We start from the raw sequence: 19,848 nt of genomic DNA on the forward strand, positions 1-19,848 counted from the left end.
TTAGATTCGGGTTTCCAAATACCCCTTTGATGGCTATGTATGGGGTGGCCCGCAAGGTGCACTAACCAGTTCTATATGAAATATGATCCTACAGTTTGTACATAAGTTGGGTATCCATTGATATCTATTTCGGAGTAAGGGGATTAAAACACCCCAGTTGATTTTTGGGTTTACACTAAAAACAGGTTCGGTAATTTACTAGCAGCCACGTTGGTAAGTTAAACGTGTTATGCTCAAGGTCAATAAAGTGATGGGTAGCCATAAAGAATATCACGCTACCACACCTCCCATCCTCCATAAATTCTAATACAACCTTGAATTGAACAAGGACAACTAGAACCGGCATAGAAACCTCATTGGTTACTAAATCCCCATTATCAACTGACACCATTATAATCTCAACTTTAAATTCAGTACGTATGCACCCTGGTGATTTACACTCCAACACTAAGTGGTGATATAAATGGTTGTTGTAAGAGGAGAGATTGTAGTGACATCAAAGTTTTTGTGGGATTAGAATCATCGTGGCACTGCTCTGGCGTCATAACAGTGAGACATAATTAAAATCCTATAACAATACACTGGAGTTAGCAGTGAGATATTCACTAAAAGGACTAGGACAGTACACAGGTGGCATCTATAAAAATTCCTAACAATACACTGGTGACTAAAGCGGTGGGATAATAAATATTCTCCGTAACTGAAGTGCCATGTTTTATATGGTTAACAGTCCCTGGCAACATGCTAAATGCATCTCTAGTAGGCCATAGCCAGATTGCTCGATCGTTGTACTGTAGATCTCAGGTGTAGAACTAAGAGTATATCGAGCCCCTGGAGTGAGGGCAAAAAAAAATTTTCTCCGATCATCGTATGAGCAGGGTGGAGGATAAATTGTTGACTGTAATTAGGGGACATGCAGTGAGGCAGGATGCAGAGACTGAAAGTGAATGGGCATAAACCATAAGTGACAAAAAATTTTCTCGTGTAATGAAGTTATAGGGAGCACTGAATAACCCCACTGTTGTCGAGTGTGGATCCCCCTTCCTCATTTCATTATGAGTAGACACGGTACTGCCAGTTGTAGACCTAAGTCCTAGGAAAGGGAGGATGAGCCGTCAGTGAGGGATAGAATAGCGAGAGAACTAGAAGGGATGGAGCCCCCATTACCCCTTGCCAACCCTTTTCAACCACCACAATCAACCCCTCACTTGTTCACGAGATTGAAGAAGGTTCACACTAAGCCCCAGGATATTCCAATCCTGGAACTCCACCAGTTGCAAGGACTCGATGCAATGGCCAGATTAGAAATGTTCTTCGAACTAGTGGAACAATGCGACCCAAATGATTCCACCTGCATGCAATCGCCAAGAGTAGGGTCGGTTCGGAGTTAGCCATATTTATACACAACCATCATAGAAACCATCAAGCAGACTCGTGGCTAACACTTAAACACCTCCTTAGAACAGAGTTTGCAATAGAGGTTAGCATCGATTGTGCGTGGCAGGAGTTGGAGGTGATGAACTATGATTGGGGAGAATCACCCCAGTCTTTCACCCATAGTTTCAGTTGTCAAGACGCAGTAATCAAATCAAAGTTCCCTAGTGAGAAATATCCTAATCGAGACCGACGAATAAAGAAGAGGCTGTGGTATGGCTTGCCTGCCGCTTCACGAGAGAAGCTGGAGGGATTTCTAGATGATGAATACCCATTGCGCAAACTCCTTGACATTATGGAACATGAACGACAGTTACTGGAAGAGAGGCAGCCCCCTCAAATCAACGTGGTACCTGCGAAGGATAGTAGTAACAGGGAAAAGGCCAGCGACGTTCCACCCACTCCATTCCTGAAGGCCCGGCCAGTAATATGAGTATGGTGGAAACTAAGGATGAAATGGAAGAACTGAGAGCCCAAGTGCAGGAAGTGAAAACAAACTTAGAGCACGTGAGTACGAGGCAGGCAAGTGATCAGGGAACCCCCTGCCGAAAATATTGTAGTCACTGCCAAGTAACGTCCCACACTCTACAAGAGTGCTGGCAGAAACCCCCACCCGGTCACTGTTTTGACTGTTGCAGAACCAGATGTCGTCGGGGAAACCGTGGGTGTCCTGGATGCAAGCGGGAAGCCTCAACCCAGGCTAACTCCGACACAAACCTCTCCCAAGACCCTAATCTGAGAACATGACTAGCCGGTGGTCATACTTCTCCCACCATTAGTAATATTGCCAATGAGAAGGTGGTAGAGACACTAGTTGATACAGGCAACAGTTACACGCTAATAAAGGAATCAACTGCCAAGCGTATAGGAGGAGAGATAAATTCACGTTGAAACCTTCCTTGACTGCAAGGAGTCACAGATGCACCTTTGAGAATTTTAGGAATGCTGTGGACTGAAATTGGGGTCAGTGATGTAAAAACTCACAAACAGTGGTTCCCAGTACTACCTAACTTGCATATCAATGCTGACCTACTCCTTGCGTGTGATGTACTGAGTCAAGCTCCCCTTATATGGAATGGCGAAAGGAGAGTCATGAAATGGGGAGGCGCCTTTTGTGTAGTAAATCACATTCCTCGCCAGAATAACAAAGTAAAAAAAGTAAAGGTGAACCCAGTAGTGGTCACGAATCTAACGCAACTTTTCACTCAAATCAATCTCCTTACAGTGGAAAAGCTTAGTCCGTATCAATCCAAATTTGTGCCCGTCCATGTAAGAGAAGACCCAGGAGCTAATCTGATTGTCCACCTGCAAGCCAAATTCAGTCATAACAATCAACCCTATGTAGTCCAAGTAAGTTCAGAAAACACCATCTACCTACCACTCACTAATGCCACTAAGCAGGAAAACACATATAAGAAGGGCATGATTGTTGGGTCTTACGAGAAAATTGACAACCCTCCCTGTAAAATTAACACCACCACCCAAATCCATAAGGACTTGCTGCTGCAAAACGGTCAAGCGTGAGAGAGCGGGATGCGTGAACAGAGGTTAAAAGAACTCATCAAGAGGCAAAAGTCGCAACATCTCACTAAGGCTCAATGCAAAGACCTGTCAGTTAAAACTCAGTCATGACCCCCTTTTCCTCCTTGACGAGAAGGATGCGCATATTAATGTGGCTGATCCCCAGCCCAGTCGTGGACCAATGTACCGTTACCCTGAACAGGACAAGCAGGTTATTTCGGACATGCTCCAAGACATGGAACATCGAGAGATCATAAAACGATCAACATCCAGCCTAGTTGTCACCTATAATACTAGTGAATAAACTGGATGGGAGTTGACGGATGTGCTTAGACTACCAACATGTCAACAAACATCTTGCCACTGACATTTATCCTCTTCCTTGGTTGGAAGAATTAGTGGAACAAGCACCCGGTCATCAATACTATGTCACTCTCGATATGCGAGATGCTTACTTCCAAATCATGTTGATGAAGAGAGCCGTAACCTTACTACTTTCAGTGATGGAGTTACTTTGTATAGATTCAGATGGCTCCCATTTGGACTTAATTGCTCCCCTGCGATCTTTTCCAGCCAGATGGCTTCAGTACTGACACAAGTCCTATAGAAAGGATGGGTCAGAAATTACTTGGATGACTTGATTCTTTGGGCTCATGACTTTCCTATTTTACATGATCGCCTGAGCCAACTTTTCCAACTACTCACTGAAAATGGGCGTAAACTGAATCTTCGTAAGTGAACGTTTGGTCTTAAAGAGGTTACTTTTCTGGGTCACATAATCTCAGTGGACGGAAGCAAACCCAACCTGAAGAAAGTAGAGACGATTGCAAAGATGAAAGCACGCACTACAGTGAAAGAAGTACGTTGTTTTTGAGGTATGTGTGGTTTCTGTATAAAGCAAATCCCCTCCTTTGCTAGAACTGCTGTCTCTCACCAACCTAACTAAGTCTCAAGTAATGTTTATCTGGACGGACGAATGTCAGAAAGTCTTGGAACATCTAAAGGCTTGTCTCATCAATACCCCTGTCTTGGTTAAAGCTCAGACAGAAAAACCATTTACTCTCACCACTGACGCCAGTAACACCCACTTTGGCGGAGTCCTGAGTCAGGTTCAATCAGACGGGACTAACAAACCGGTCGGGTATTTCTCTAAAAAGTTGAACACCTGTGAGGCTCAATATTCAGCGACAGACAAAGAGGCCCTAGGTGTAGTTGTTGCATGTCATAATTTCCATCATTTTCTGTGAGGTACCCATTTCACCTTACCACCAACCTCTCACAAATATATTCAAACAGAAGACAAAATTGCCTCCATTGGACCAGTGGATAGTAGAAATGCGTGAGTATAATTATAACTTCCAGTAACTAGAAGGTAAGAACAACTTTGTAGCGGACCAGCTGTCACGCCCAGTTCGAGTAGTAGTCCGTCCACCTGAAGCCACCTGGCTCGGGTTAGATCAAGAACAAATGAAGGCCTGCCAAAGAGATGAACTTGTGTGGGAAGAACTAGCGTGATATCTTAAGGGTGCAACAGTCCTGACCAAACGACTGCCCAAGACTACTTTAGATCAGTTTGCTCTCGTAGTTCTATATTTTGTGACAGAGAAGGCAGACTGAAGCCTGCATTATAGTCCCTCATGTGTTAGTTAAACAAGCGCTGCAACATGCACATGAATTGTCAGGTCATCTTGGGCAAAAGAAAACTGTCAAGAAGGCAGAGGAGTTATAATATTGGCAGAATCTCAAGGTTGATGTATGTTAATATGTTATAATGTGCATTACTTGTCAAAGATTCAAAGGGGACACTGGATTGCAGCAACAGTGGAAAGAACTGCCTCCAGTGAATAAGCCACTGGAGAGGATTGGAATAGATCTGGCTGATATGGTTGCTGGAATCCAGGGTTACCGATATGTCCTTACAGTAATAGATCATTACAGTCCCTTTGTTAGGTTCTTCCCCCTAAAGACCAAACACTCTACACACATAACAGACAAACTTTGGCAATACGTGGCAGATTAAAGATCACCTCACAGTATTGACCTGGATAATGGAGGCGAATTCACCAGTAGAGACTTCCAGAAATTCTGCCAGCAACATCAAATCACCTTATACTACATGACCCCTTACCATCCTCAAGGCAACCGTATCACAGAGAGGATGCACCATACCCTCAAGTTGGTCCTCCCTGTCTTATGACAAGGACACCCCCTTCGTTGGCCCCAACCATGTAAGATTGTCATGAATCAGGCTATTCACACCTCAGCGGGACAGCAGCCATACTTCGCATTCTTCTCCCACCATCCTCCCAGACAGGTGAATACATGACTTCCCTTGATCGGCGGCGAAGAAGACGAGTTGGTCACTGCCCACATTCTCATCAGGGATACCCACCAGACGATGGCACGCCGGTACCGAGACGTAGCAAATAGGAGAAGGAAGAATCACACTGTCAGTGTGAGGAGCTTGGTGTGGGTCAAAAAGGAAACTGTGGTGCCAGGTACATGTCGGAAGTTAAATGTACAGTGGGATGGTCCCTATCGTGTAATGGAAATGTAATTGGACGGCAGTGTATATAAAGTGGAGAATGTCTTTACTGGAAAACGGATACAGAGAGCTGCCGGGCAGGTGAAACCTTATCATGGTAGTGAAGAGTGGCTGTTGGGGAGGAATAGGAGCCAGTGGAAGAGGATATTGAGAATGGGGAATCCCCCATTCTCCTCACCTGTTCTCTGTCATCCCTCCCAGCTGGGTGGGAAAACGTCACTCATGGCTTTAGAAACTGGGCTCTTATTTCTCCTATAAGGAGTACTTTTCTTGCTTTTCCTTGAATTATGTCCTTTTGGATTGTTTTTTGCAATATTTTTTTTTTCTGTTGTTGGTTTGGGATTGGATGGGTATAAAACTGCAAAAATGCCTCGGATGGTACGAGTTAAAAGGACTCGCAGTCAAGTCGGTAAGTCTGTCTCGTCCGCACACGCATCCTTGGAACGTGTATTATTGCTTGTGTTGAAAAGACTCCGATATTGAAAGTTTGTTTCCCGGGGGAAGGACCCGTGTTGTGCCAGTAAGACAGGTTAAGATGTAATATAAGTATAACTTAAATGTAAGATAGTTGTAATTTAGTAATTAAGAACAGTTTAGTATAAGTGTGAATGATTATAATAAAGTATAAGTGTACTATAAGTATAATATAAAAGTGATTTTTGCATCGTACAGATAAGTTAGAAGTGAACATCTATGTATTATGTAATTCACATTAAGTATTACATCAGCCGACCACACTCCCTTCTTCCCTCCATACGCACTCCCTCCTTCCATCCATAAAACACGCGGGTAGCGGAGTTTGGTGAACATTTAAATTGGCTTAGCCTTCATAGCCTCTTAATTGAGTAAATTCAACGGTATATTTCGGTCTCAATCCATTTTAGTGATAGAAATGCTACTTGAGAAAGTGCCAGAAGGGGGAAAAACAGTCCATAATATTCTATGTATAGTTAACCTCGAAATATTGATCGTTGTACATTCCCATGCTGAGCTAACTGACAAATACCATCCGAACATCATTACAAAGACTTGATATTAGGTGATGTGATCATTATCGATACTACTAAAATTTTTCCCATTGCCGTGTAATTTTTTTGAGATATGATATGCTCTAAAGAATCAATTCCCAAAAGGGTGATGCGAGAAATGCTTGTTAACGTGAAAGCTGTAACCAGAAGTTAACATCCTCGGAAGCAATCGGACATTTCTCCCAGCTTACTTAAGAGCAGGGCACTCGTCTGGTTCCCTTTCATATATTGATGTCCCCTATATTAGGTTGTGCCTCGACTAGCAGTCACCAGGTGATGAGTGCAGGTATGTAATGTAGAAAGGCATTACATATCTGCAGTCGATGGTGTTCTCTTGGTCGAGGCTTTTTTACCATTGGTGTAGGTCTAGTTATTTGTCTCTTAGGACTTAGTATAGGTTAGCGATTTGTCTGTTAGGTGATTAGTTTTAGGGTCTTTATATTAGGCATTTTTGTTTATAAGTAATAAGGTTATAAATATAAATACTTAAAAAAATAATAAAAAATAAAATAAAAAATAAAATAAAAATTATTATATATATACTGTATATATGTACGTGTGCACGAAAGTGTGTATGTTCATATGCGTGGATGTGTGTATGTATGTAAGTATGTATATATATATATATATATATATATATATATGTTCGTATGTATATGTATATATGTGTCAATGTATATACATATATATAATTTTGCCTTAATGACCAGGGGCTCCGGCCTCAATGGTCGATAGACAAAAAAATAATAATAATAATAATGTGCGTGACAACCACTGCTTTTTGTCTGAGCCACAGGTTAGTATTAAAGCCTCAAAATTCCTCCCCCTTCCGTTGTTTCCACATTGAAAGTTATAGAGAATAGAGTGATTAACAGAGTGGTCAATAGCAAAGTTCTTGTGTGACTCAACCACCGCTTTTCGTCTGATCCACAGATTTTAACATCAAATCATGTCGTAATCTGCCAAACGCGTCACCACACATACCATACACTTCCCCTCCCAATTCATCGTTAGGCAAAAATGTGAAATATTGTACCTTAACCTAAGTCGGGGAGTTTTCTGTAATGAAAGTCACAGGGGAAATAATGCAGTCGAAGTGTATTTCATTAGTCCAAAAATGGTAAGCTAATTTTTGGAAGATATGAAGTATTAAGTTGGGTCATTTTGGCTCTTACCATTAATCGAACAGTGTTATGGTTAAGTCTCACCACTGAAGTGAAAGTGATTGTTGGAGAGGGGTGCAGGATGTTTTAATGAGTAAGTGGTCTTCATATCTTTTAGTATCGTCCCTCCTCGAGACCCTCAGTGACCAAGGAGAACGACGTCCAATCATAACTCGTACGGTCTTTCTGTTTCAAGTGTTGTTAGAACAGTGTTATCTAGGGAAGTGAGTCTATGGATTTAAGCAGTCTTCTAATTCTGGGTATGATTAAAATCAATGCAGTACTCTTTAGATTCGGGTTTCCAACTACCCTTCTTTGATGGCTATATACAGGGCGGCCCACAAGGTGCACTAAAGGGGAATAACAACTCGAGAACCTAAGCCTACCTAAATTCATGCTAACCAATTCTGTATGAAATATGATCCTACAGTTTGTACATAAGTAGGGTATTCATTGGTATCTATTTCGGAGTAAGGGGATTGAAACATCCCTGTTGGTTTTTGGGTTTACACAAAAAACAGGCTCGGTAATTTACTAGCAGCCACGTTGGTAAGTTAAACGTGTTATGCTCAAGGTCAATACAGTGATGGGTAGCCATAAAGAATATCACACTACCACACCTCCCATCCTCCATAAATTCTAATACAACCTTGAATTGAACAAGGACAACTAGAATCGGCACTGAAACCTCACCAGTTCCTAAATCCGCATTACCAACTGACACCATTATAATGTCAACTTTAAATTCAGTATGCATCCTGGTGATTTACACTCCAATGCTAAGCGGTGATATAACTGTTGTTGCAAGAGGAGAGATTGTAGTGACGTTAAAGTTTTTGTGGGATTAGAATCATCGTAGCATTGCTCTTGTGTCAAAACAGTGAGACATAATTAAAATTTTATAATAATACACTGGAGTTAGCGGTGAGATATACACTAAAAGGACTAGGACAATACACAGGTGGCATCTATAAAAATTCTTAGCAATACACAGTGCCTTTCTCTGTCAAAAACTTTAGAAATATCAAAGTCTACTGCACTGCATGAGTTTCTCGATGTAGGTCGATTGATGGATGGACGGTATGAGTCAGGAGAATGAGGACGTCAATGGTGGATCTTTCGTGGCGAAAACCATATTGTCTATCACTAATCAAGTTGCTGGTTTCATGTTGTTTAACTATGTACTTATTAATTTAAATTTCAAATACTTTACCAAGAGAAGATGTGACAGCCATTAGTCTGTAATCAGAGGGATCAGAGGAACTTCCTTTCTTTGGGATTGGGTGGATATTGGCTTCTTTCCGTGAATTAGGGAGTGAAGAAGTACGTATGCATGGTCTGAATAATTTAGCTAGAACAGAGGCTAGTTCTGGGGAACACTTTTTCAAAACAATTGGAGGAATTCCATCTGGGCCTGGAGCTTCTTTTGGTAGGTAAATTGTCTACGATGGATTTTACGTATCCTGTCTGCATTTTCATCATCATCGTCATCAATTCGGACCTCGTTTCCCACCCAATGGCAGGGTGAGGAGTAGCAATGTCCAGATAGCACAAACTTGCCCAGTCCAAATAGGCCACACTTCCATTCACTCATCATTCAAGTCCCCGGAATCCTGGATGTACCGGATACGCCAGAAATATTTACCACATTCTGCAGCTTCACACAAACTTCTCTGATCGAGTCAACCTTGTCTGCATTTTAAGTGGAATAATTTCGGGAGAGTCAAGTTCTGTTACTAGGACGTTCTGGTTGATTTCCTTTATGAAAGAGTTTCTGGCAAATGTACTGGCAAAGATATCTGCTTTCCCACGTGGGTCATTGGTAATGTTGCAAGCTGATGATTGTAATGGGGGAGCAGATGATTACTTGTTAAAGTTATTATTGAAAGAATAGACGAGTTTCCGGTCTTTTTTTTTTTTTTTTTAATTAAAATGCTTGTATAGGTAAAAAAATATGCAGAAAATTACTATGTGAACCATTTTTTCCAAAAAATTGTGCAGATACATGAAATAATAATAGATAAAATAGCTGAAAAATCACGTGACTCTGAAACGGCCTCTGTTTGGTTGTGACGTCACTACTCACGTTGAGCAGCTTAGCCGACATTGTTTACGTTTAGCCTGCATACACTATACTTATTTCTGACCTCCAAGAATGCCCAGTGACAAGAGGAATAATTGCTAGTGTTTCGTTCCAATGTGTAAGTGCACAGATAAAAGCACACTAGGGAAATCACTCCTCTGAGTACCAGCCAATAAAAGTAAGCGAAAGCAGTGGTGGCTGGCTGCTCGTTGGAAGTTCCCAGTGTTGGATTGCAGTCTTTACTGTTGTGAAAATATTATTTTCTTCACCATTTAGGTTCATATTCACCTAATTATCTGAAATTCGTCAAAAAAAGTGCTTAATTTCAGTATTAATAAAAAATTATGATTCAGAGAGAATACGCGCTAAGGTTACCGAGTACTTCTACTTAAGACTGCCAACATGCCTTGACAGACTTCTGTTTTGCACAAATACCGACTTAAAGTGCAATTAAATTAATTTTTGTTAAATTAATATTTATGCAAAGTCGAAGTCTGCCAAGGCAAGTTGTTGAGCTATAGGAGAAACATCTCCGCTAGTTTCAGCATGTTTTTGTTGTAATCCAGATTATATTTAAAGTTAAACAAAAATTGGACCGGATTTCCGATAATTTGGTGTGTGTGAACCTATATGGTGATAAAATTAATAACACTGATTAAAAGTGCTGATTTGGGATTGATTTTTTAAATGACCGCTGATTCGGTATTTCGCTACACTCTCTTGAGAGTACTTTTCTATCAAGTTCATAGTCACTCATTGAAACTGTTCTTTCAGAAAACTAATAATGAAGAGGTCAAATATGTAATAATCTTGAGCATAATACCAATACAAACTTATGCAACTGTTACCGTATGCCATACATTAAACACTTTCCTCCTCATGAGGCAAGAGCACTGCTCGGGAATGGTGCAGCTGTTAGCTACTTTTAGTCGATTTCATCACAATTTACTTACTTAACAGGTACCACCCACTTACACCATGAAAAGTATTCTTTCACAACATACCTGAAGAAGGTAGTTTGGATCTACGGTAGCCATGACAACTGTTATTGCTGTTATTGGTAAAGCCTTGTGTGATGGATATGAGTGTCGTCTGCAGTATGAATACTGACGTCATCGCCAACATGGCGGCTGTTTCCCTCGAGCCACAAAGAATTAAAGTTATCATGTCTTGAAGAGTGCAACTGAGAAATTAAATTAAAAGATACACTTACCGTAAGCTTCTCAGTACATGGCAGAGTCACTTGCCATGTTTACCCAGAACCAGCAACACGTCTATTGAGACTTGACCAGAATATTCTGTTGTCATTAGGGTTGTTAAGTAGTTTTGATGCTTGACTTTGAAGAAAGTTTGAGTTAGCGAGATTTATTACAGCTTTTGCGTGGTTTCTAGCAATTTTAAATAGAAAGAGTGCTTTTTTTTTTTAATTTTAAGTAAGAGTTATATGTTAATGACTTTTGGGGTGTTGCTGTGGCACAGTTGCTATCAAACCAGTTTGGAGAGTCAGACCTTTTAGTGACCTGTTCACTTGGTATGAATAAATCCATACCAGTTAGTATTAAGTTGCAAATGTGGGACTGGGTAGAATTGACATCACTAGAGAAGAAAGACTGCTATGGAATGTCAGCAGAATAATTTCTAAATCCATCCCAGTTTGCCCTATCAAAGTGCCATCGCGTCACCCTGACAGGTTAAGAACGGGAAGGTTCGGGAGGCTAACTAATGAGGCTTTGGTAACAATGACACGAGGGAAAAAAATAAATTAGGGTTTTCATTTCTTTATTTTAATGTTATATTTACTTGTAGGTGATACATCAGGTGGAGGTTCGTAAATCGTTCATGTCAACAGTGATGCGTGGTGTTCTTCCAGAACGACTTGAGAGGTGAGGTACAAAGCTAAGGTTAACCTTTGCCCTACTTTATTCACTGTTACTGTCAATTATCCATTTTAACTGCAGGTAGTTTCATGCAGCAAAGAAAAGCTGTGCATTTTCAAAAGATAGAGCAACTGTATCTTATTTGAAATTGACTTATGTCTTTTAATCATGAAGTGATGAAGAAAGTAATTTATGCTTTAATTTTGTTTTACTCGTTAAAGTGGAGTAACTACATAATGAAACTGTCAGTACACGATTGTCTAGAGCATTCTCCTACTGACTACCTACAAATGTGGAACTGCATTGTGTACGTATTACCTGCTTTCGCTTGTTCACAATAATGACACTTGTTTTGGTTTACTTATGCTGCTATGCAACATTAGTAAGCGTAAGAAAGTCCATCCAACAGTGAAGGGGTTAGAAACGGGCTTAGTTAAATCCACTGCTAAAAGTGACCTCTTTATATCGTATTAAAAAATAATGTATCAGTAGCGGCCTGTTAAAGCCAAGCAATGCTTCCAAGAAAGACTGTACTGTATGTACTGTACATCAGCGATAGATAAATATTTTCTGCACATAATTCTTGGTTATCTTCGTCTTCCCAGCGTAGAATCGAGGACGAGGGAGGATAAATAGATGGGAAGATGATGATAGAGTTGCAAATAATATAGCCTCTTGTTCTGTAGTCTGACAATGTTCAATGGGAGAAGCAATGCTCCGGAGAGATGCATGGAGTTATGCGAAGATGAAGAACTTGTAAGAATAAAGAATCTCTAATATTCTGACACTGTTTCCAAATGGAACTTCACTTTCAGATGTAATATCATCATCATCATCACCATCATCTGGACCTCCTCTCCCATCCTAGGGCAGGGTGAGGAGTAGCAGCGACCAGACAGCCAAGGTTGCCCAAGTCAGTGGGCAACGATTTCACTGGCTCAGCAATCAGTAATAATAATAATAATAATAATAATAATAATAGCAATAATAATAATAATAACAATAATAATAATAATAATAATAATAATAGCAATGATAATAATAATAATAATAATAATAATAATAATAATAATAGCAATAATAATAATAATAATAATAATAATTATTATTATTATTATTATTATTAAATTCTTATTATTATTGTTATTACTGGACAAATTCTTTCCAAGGGCTGGATGGAATAGATGACTATAAAGTCTACAAATGTAGCCTCTTAAAATCTAACAATGTTTCCAGATGGGACTATACTTTCGTCTTTGATCGCTCTGGTGTTAAATTCATCATGGCCACGCCGATCATAACACCCAGTTGGCTGAGCTTCTACTACCCTTTGAGTGGCCAAGTGTGGATTGGTTTATTGGCTTGTACGCTGACTGTCTGCTTCACACTCGTCAAGGTAAACATGCAAGTGGTCAGGCACGGGTGCAACCAGCATTAGTAATAACAGGCAGCAGACACGGGTCCTTATTTATGCAATTATTACATTGCCCGGAGGAGTCCTGGGAGGTAGTGATTTTGGTCGAGTTTCTTTGTTTCTTTGTATCTTGTTAGTTTGTTCATATTTCCTAAGCAACATTACGAAAAACGGCTAAATGAAATTATATGAAACTTTCAGGATATGTGGGGACTGATCCCAAAAGAATGTGATTAAATTTTGGAGGTAATCGAGCAACCATGAAAAGTCAAAATCAAGGTCACGGATTTTCAGAGGCCTATAACTTGAATACGATGGAAGATAGAGATATATACCGTTTGAACATACACTAACGTGTAATATGGGCTTTCATTTGAACCTTGAATGGCCTTGAAATATCAAACTTAAGGTCACAGATATTCAAGAGGCTATAACTTGAAACTGGTTGAAGATAGACAGGTATTTACTGCCATCAACGTATAGGAAATTCCGCATGGGTTTTCAGTCGGTAACTTGACCTTTGAGTGTAAGTGACCTCGGAAGGTCAAACTCAAGGTCACAGATATTCAGAGGACGTACCTTGAAAACATTTGCGCCATTACTATTTGACTTTCTTTGTGCACTGATACTAAATGGCAGAAACGAGTCAGTATTTAAAAGCAGTAAAATAACTGCTGTCAGGCAAGGTCTTGTGGCTGACACCACTTGTTTCATTATTATTATTATTAGTATTAGTATTATAATTATAATTAAGACGTGCGACATTCTCTAACAGCAGCCCAGGGCCGTCTTCCACTGTTAGTCATACAAGTAAAAAATTTTTCCCAAGCCGAGTACTTCTGCTTAGCTCCTTAAGGATTTTTACACAAATGTGCTTTGCTCCAGTGAAGCTCAGTATGATCCATAAAATCCATCACTTCAACGAAGTCCTATATGGCACAACATCTCTCTATTGCTATTGTTCTTTATTGCTTTAAGCTCACCGCGGACAGTGATGCATTTAACCCTTTCATGGTCAGGGCTCATTTTTCTTCTCTTGTATATAACATGAGCCAACAGTATATGATTTTAAGTCAGGTGAGTGAGGCAGTGGAGACAAATGTTTATTCTGGTACCATTAACCCCCTCTTGGTCAGGTAAACATTAATATTGTTTCCAGTTAAAGCCAGACGGTAGGTTCCAGTGAGTGTCTAACAGGACATTCACAGCTGAAAATCGGAGTGAGAGATAAAGAAATATAATGGTAAAATATGTTTCATTTTGCAGCAATAATTACAACTGTCCTCAGATGATGTCATTTTCATGCGATTAGAAATTAAAGAATGTATATTACTGTTTTTACACAACATCTCCCTAAACATTTCCATGAAATACAAATGGTATGGGTGAGTAGAAGAAGGGTTCCGATTGTTACTTCTCATGCCCAGCACCCTCTACGACGCCACTCATGTAAGTAGTCTAGTACTTCAAACTTGTTGATTTCATGAAACCACTGCCTGGCGTTGTTAATTAATTCTTCTTTCATACAATTTTATTCCTGTCTGTCTTTTCAGGGAACCAAGAACTTTAGCTATTGCTAATAAAATGAACTCTTTAAAATATGAATAATACATCATACCTTCACTGCAAGAGGTATGTGACCATTCCATGGCATTTTCACTATTTCAGAGGGTGCAGTATATAGCCAAAAAAATTCATTAGGAAACGCAGCAAAAGAAAGAAAGAATAAAAAAAAGAAAAGTGGATAATATATCAAATAGCTCCGAAAAAAAAAAAAATGGTGCGACTGAACTCATAAGGATTATGTTTTTCTGATGGTAGGCTGTCTGATGCGTGGTGGTGCACTTTTTTTCATGACTGGTATTGTCAAAACCATTCCACTGAGGAAACATCACTACTTGCCGCTATGACACAATAAAGAAACAACCCACTCATTATCATTTTACATGTATAAATGTGTCTATGAATGTTTTACAGATCACGAGGAGAAAAGTGTGGCAAACACGGCATGGAGTGCTGAGTACTGGCTCGGTGGTACTGGAGTCTGTGGGCACCCTTTTGGGTCAAGGACTGTACGGCCGCCTATCAACCAGCCAGTCCAACCATATGCTGATCGGCACCTGGTTGTTCTTCAGTGTGGTGGTGGGCACAGCATATCGCAGCAGCCTCATTGCCTCCCTCACCCTCCCCAGGCTGCCTCCCAGACCCGAGACAGTTGAAGAGCTGGTCAAAGCAGTTGAGAGGTGAGATATCGACAGACAAAACTTTGGATGCAAACATGCTGAATTAAACTGAAATTTGAGTTAATACTGGGTTATTTTTATATTTATCTCCCAGCTTTGTCAATGCATCCAGGTTTTTAAACTCTCTTATGAGTTTTTGTTCTTTTTTCATTTAACCAACACATTACACTGTGAGTTACTTTTCTTCCACACTTTGAGTTACTTTTCTTCCCCCCTGAGGGTAGGGGGGGGTTTCAAGAATACTCCCTCAGTATCCTTGCTTGTCATACAAGGCGACTAAAAGGGTTGGCAGAGGGTTAGTGCCCCTCCCCGGAAAACAACTAACTAAAAAGACGAACAAGAAGCCTTGGACAACGACTGACCAAGAGATGACGACCAAGGACCGGACAAAGGACATCGTAATTGCAACATGGAATGTAAGAGGTGCGAATGATGAGGTGAAAGAGAGATAGATTGTCCAGGTGCTTGAGGGTGCGAAGGTTGATGTATGTGGAGTAACTGAAACTAAGTGTGAGAGAATGGGAGTATGGATGGGGTATATGTGCAGGAGTAGGTGAGAATGAGAGGGCAAAAGAAGGTGTGTATAGTTGTGAGTAAAAGATGGAAGAAGAACATAAGAGGGTATGGATCAGTTGGGTCAAGGATTGTGTGGGTAAGATTGAAAGTTGGAATACAAATGTGGGCGATTGTGTGCGTGTATGCGCCAACGGAATATCGTGCAAGCGGAGTGAGAGAAGAGTTCTGGACAAATGTGGAGGTGTGCATGGAAAATTTTGGAAGGAATGAGAGAGTGTTTTTGATCGGTGATATGAATGGTAAAGTAGGGAATGTGAAGGTGGATGGAACAGTTGGTGAGTGGGGTGTGCCTGCTGAGATAGATGAGAATGGCAGGGCATAAGTGGACATTTGTGCTGGGAGGGGGTTGGTGATAGCCAATGCCCTCTTCAGGCTCAAAATGATCCACAGGCATACATGGCGAGTTATGAGAAGGGTGGGTGGTGAACTGAATGAAAGGAGAGCAATGATTGATTATGTGTGTGTGGATGAAAGGATGCGAAGATGTGTAATGGATGCAAGAGCTTACAGAGGTTGGAGGAGTGGACTTTCTGACCACTACTTGATGGAGGCCAGAATCAAGATCCAAATAAGATGGAGAAATAGAAGAAGGGAAGGACGGGAAGAAGGAGTATTTGCAAGGAGAGTGGAAAGGTTACAAGAGGATGAGAAAAAGGCAGAATATAAGAGAGAAGTGGAGGAATGATTAGGCAAACATGAATTCGAGCAGATGGGGGACGTGGAAGGTATGTGCAGGATATTCACAGAAGAAATATGTGCAACATGTGATGTGGTGTGTGGGATGAATAGAAGACGGAGGGGGGTGCAAGGAACAGCGTGGTGGAATGAGGAGGTGAGTCAGGCTGTGGCACAAAAGAAGAAAGCATACAATAATGGATGAGAAATAGGGGCGTGGAAGAAGCTGAGAGGCGGAAGAGAGAATTATATGTAGAAAGGAAGAGAGAGGTGAAAAGATTAGTAAGAGAGAGTAAGAAGAGAGTGGATGAGGAATTTGGAAGGAATTTGAGTGTAAAGTGGAGGGACTGGAAGAAAATCTTCTGTAAGGAGGTGAAGAGAGTAAGTCAAGGTGGAAGTGAAGATAGCAGGGGAGTGAAAGATAAAAGTGACAGATTACTGGTGGAGAAGGGAGAAAAAGTGAGCAGATGGAGAGAACACTTTAAGGAACATAGAGGATGGAAATAATGCGAGTATAAGTGGCTGGGGAATGGCTGGGAGAATGAAGGAGGTGAGAAGACAGGATGATATTAGTAGGATAGAAGTTGTTTAAGCAATGAATAAAGTTAAATTAGGGAAAGCCCCAGGAATTGATGGAGTATGTGGTGAAATGCTGAAGCATGGAGGAGAGATAGTAGTAGAATGGATGTGGAAGATGTGCAGATTGGCCTGGGAGGAAGATAGAGTCCCGAAGGATTGGAAGTCAGGTATAATTATTCCCTTGTACAAAGGAAAAGGGGAAAAAGAAGTGTGTGGTAATCATAGGGTCTTCTTAGTAAAACAGGAAAAGTGTATGGTAGGATACTTATTAACAGAGTTAGAGAAAGAACAGAGGAATTAGTTGGAGAAGAACAGGGAGGCTTTAGGAAGGGAAGAGGTTGTGTAGATCCGATATTCATTCTTAGATCTGTAGTGGAAAAGTTTCTAGAGAAGGGAAAGAAGTTGTATGCGGCTTTCATGGATTTGGAGAAAGCATATGACAGGGTCGATAGACAAGGATTGTGGAAAGTATTGAGAATATATGGAGTAGATGGGAAGTTGTTGAATGCTGTGAGGAGTATATATGATGGTGCTAAGGCTACAGTGCGTGTTGGAGAACTGAGTGAATTTTTCTCTTTGAAGGTTGGGTTGAAACAGGAATGTGTCATGTCTCCATGGTTGTTCAATCTGTACATGGCTGGGGTAATAAAAGAGGTACAAGGTAGGGTAGTGGATGTTGGAGTGGCCCTGGTGAGAGAGGATAGGGTTTGGAAACACCCTGTACTGTTGTTTGCAGATGATACTGTGTTGTTGAGTGAAGACGAAGGGGAGCTGCAAGGCTTGGTGGATGAGTTTGGGAGAGCGTGTAAGAAACGGAATCTAACGCTGAATGTTGGGAAGAGTAAAGTGATGGTCTATGAGAGAGGTGAAGTCAGTGAATGTACAGTGAGGTTGAACGGTGAGGAATTGGAAAATGTGAGTACGTTTAAGTACTTGGGTAGTGTGATGAGTAAGGATGGAGGTTTGGAGGGTGAAGTGCTTCAAAGCGTACAGCAGGGAAGAAAGGTTGCTGGTTCTTTGAAAGCAGTGATAAGAAAGAGGGAAGTGAGCATAGAAGTGAAATAGTTACTACATGACAGTATTGTGATACGAACTCTAACGTATGGAAGTGAAGATTGGACGTTGTTGGAAGGACACAAGGCAAGAGTGAGAGCAGTGGAAATGAGTTTTTTAAGAGGAGCCTGTGAAGTCACATGAAGAGACAGGCTGACAAATGAGGATATAAAGGAGCATTGTGGTGTGGAATTGGATGTGATAGGAAGCGTTAGGAGGAATACATTGAGGTGGTTTGGCCATGTGGAGAGGATGGAGGGTGAAAGACTGACGAAGAGAGGGTATGTGAGTGAGGTGGAGGGGGGGAGAGGGAGGGGGAGACCGAGGATGAGATGGAGGGATGGGGTGGAGAGGTATATGAGAGAGGGGTGTGTGAATTGGGAGCAGGGCAGTGAAATGGCGGGGGACAAGGCGACGTGGAGGCGATTTGTTTGTGGCCACCCCGAACGGGATTGAGGCGTCTGGCAATAGATAGATAGATAGATAGACCTAATGTTTTATTCACATCCAACGATACATTACTTTCAGACCTGACTGTTCACAAGCAGGACAACACTGAAGAAATCTACAAATGGTGTTCTCAAGTGCCACGTAATACATTATCCACATAGACCATACATGAAATATTCCATCCCTCAATATATATCTCCAAATTTTTATTTTTTACTTTCGTACTGACCGCTCCCGTAACCTTATTCACTCCCACATGCATTATTCTTCAGAGACATCACTGCCATACAGTCCTTCACTTATGTTCTCTCCACTGTCTTAATTCATGGACCGGATCCGCACATCCCTTAGCACTGTGGAAATAATCTTGTTCACTGCCTTTCAAATATTCAGACAGCTGTTTAATTTTATCTATTATTTTGCAAACTACAGTATGATAAATGCAAAGAATGTGCAGTACTTGGACGGTATAGAGAAATGCCAACACAGAACAATATAGTTCTTTCATTTCAATTTGACCCAGATTTTTGTCCCTTTGTGGCATATTTCACGAAATTCACTGGCAGAAAGAGACAATACTTCGTCTGTCTTCCTTTCCATAGCACTTCATCGTGACTAGGATTACATGTTGCTTTTATGTTATTGTTACAACTTAGCATTCGAGATGCAAACATGACAATATTAGGACAAGTTAGAGTAAAAAGGAAATAATAATAATAATAATTGGATCTTGACGTTAAGTCTTAATGCTGCGTTATTTTAGGGGCCTCAATTGTATTACTAGTTAAGTAATTTTTATTCGTACATTTTTCTCCAGAGTGACGATCGAACCTTATGGTGCTTCACCAAAGGTTTTCTTTTTAAACTCTGAATCAAGTGTTTTTAAGGAGCTTGGGAACTTGATGGTCGAGGGAGATCTTATGGACGGAGTCAACGCAGCTCTGAAGATGAAGTGAGTTGGTTTATCTTACACTGATACCTGTATAACACATTGCATAATTTATTTGTATTTAGGTAATATACTGACTGACACAAGAGAATTCAAGTTATTGGGTTGCTTGAATTGTAAATCAGAATATTTTATGTATGTAAAATGTTTATCTCATACATTTTCCAGTAGGAAAAAAAAAAAAGTGCTCTATATGAAGAAAGGAAAAATGTAAACAAAAAAAAAAGCATTAGCATTTTCAGTTATTTTTGGGTGCTC

At 40.6% G+C, this 19,848-nt stretch overlaps 1 protein-coding gene across 1 annotated transcript; it reads left to right on the forward strand.

The window, feature by feature from the left end:
* The first annotated feature begins 2,078 nt into the window (after nucleotides 1-2,078).
* LOC145397057 (glutamate receptor ionotropic, kainate 3-like) lies at nucleotides 2,079-19,597 on the forward strand. Its single transcript, XM_080270270.1, has 6 exons — nucleotides 2,079-2,095; nucleotides 4,747-4,876; nucleotides 11,581-11,657; nucleotides 12,888-13,047; nucleotides 15,043-15,308; nucleotides 19,459-19,597. Exons 1-6 carry the CDS (start codon nucleotides 2,079-2,081, stop codon nucleotides 19,595-19,597), a joined length of 789 nt encoding a protein of 262 aa, XP_080126396.1.
* The last annotated feature ends 251 nt before the right edge of the window (nucleotides 19,598-19,848 follow it).

Source organism: Coenobita brevimanus, chromosome 40 (genome assembly GCF_032717465.1).
Source record: "Coenobita brevimanus isolate Jiangsu-jjx chromosome 40, ASM3271746v2, whole genome shotgun sequence".
In the NCBI taxonomy this organism is placed as follows: domain Eukaryota; kingdom Metazoa; phylum Arthropoda; class Malacostraca; order Decapoda; family Coenobitidae; genus Coenobita; species Coenobita brevimanus.

Coding starts and splice junctions, on each gene's coding strand:
- LOC145397057 (XM_080270270.1), top strand. Junction 11,658..12,887: donor CTTCCAGAACGACTTGAGAG/GTGAGGTACAAA, acceptor CAATGTTTCCAG/ATGGGACTATACTTTCGTCT. Junction 15,309..19,458: donor CTGGTCAAAGCAGTTGAGAG/GTGAGATATCGA, acceptor ATTTTTCTCCAG/AGTGACGATCGAACCTTATG.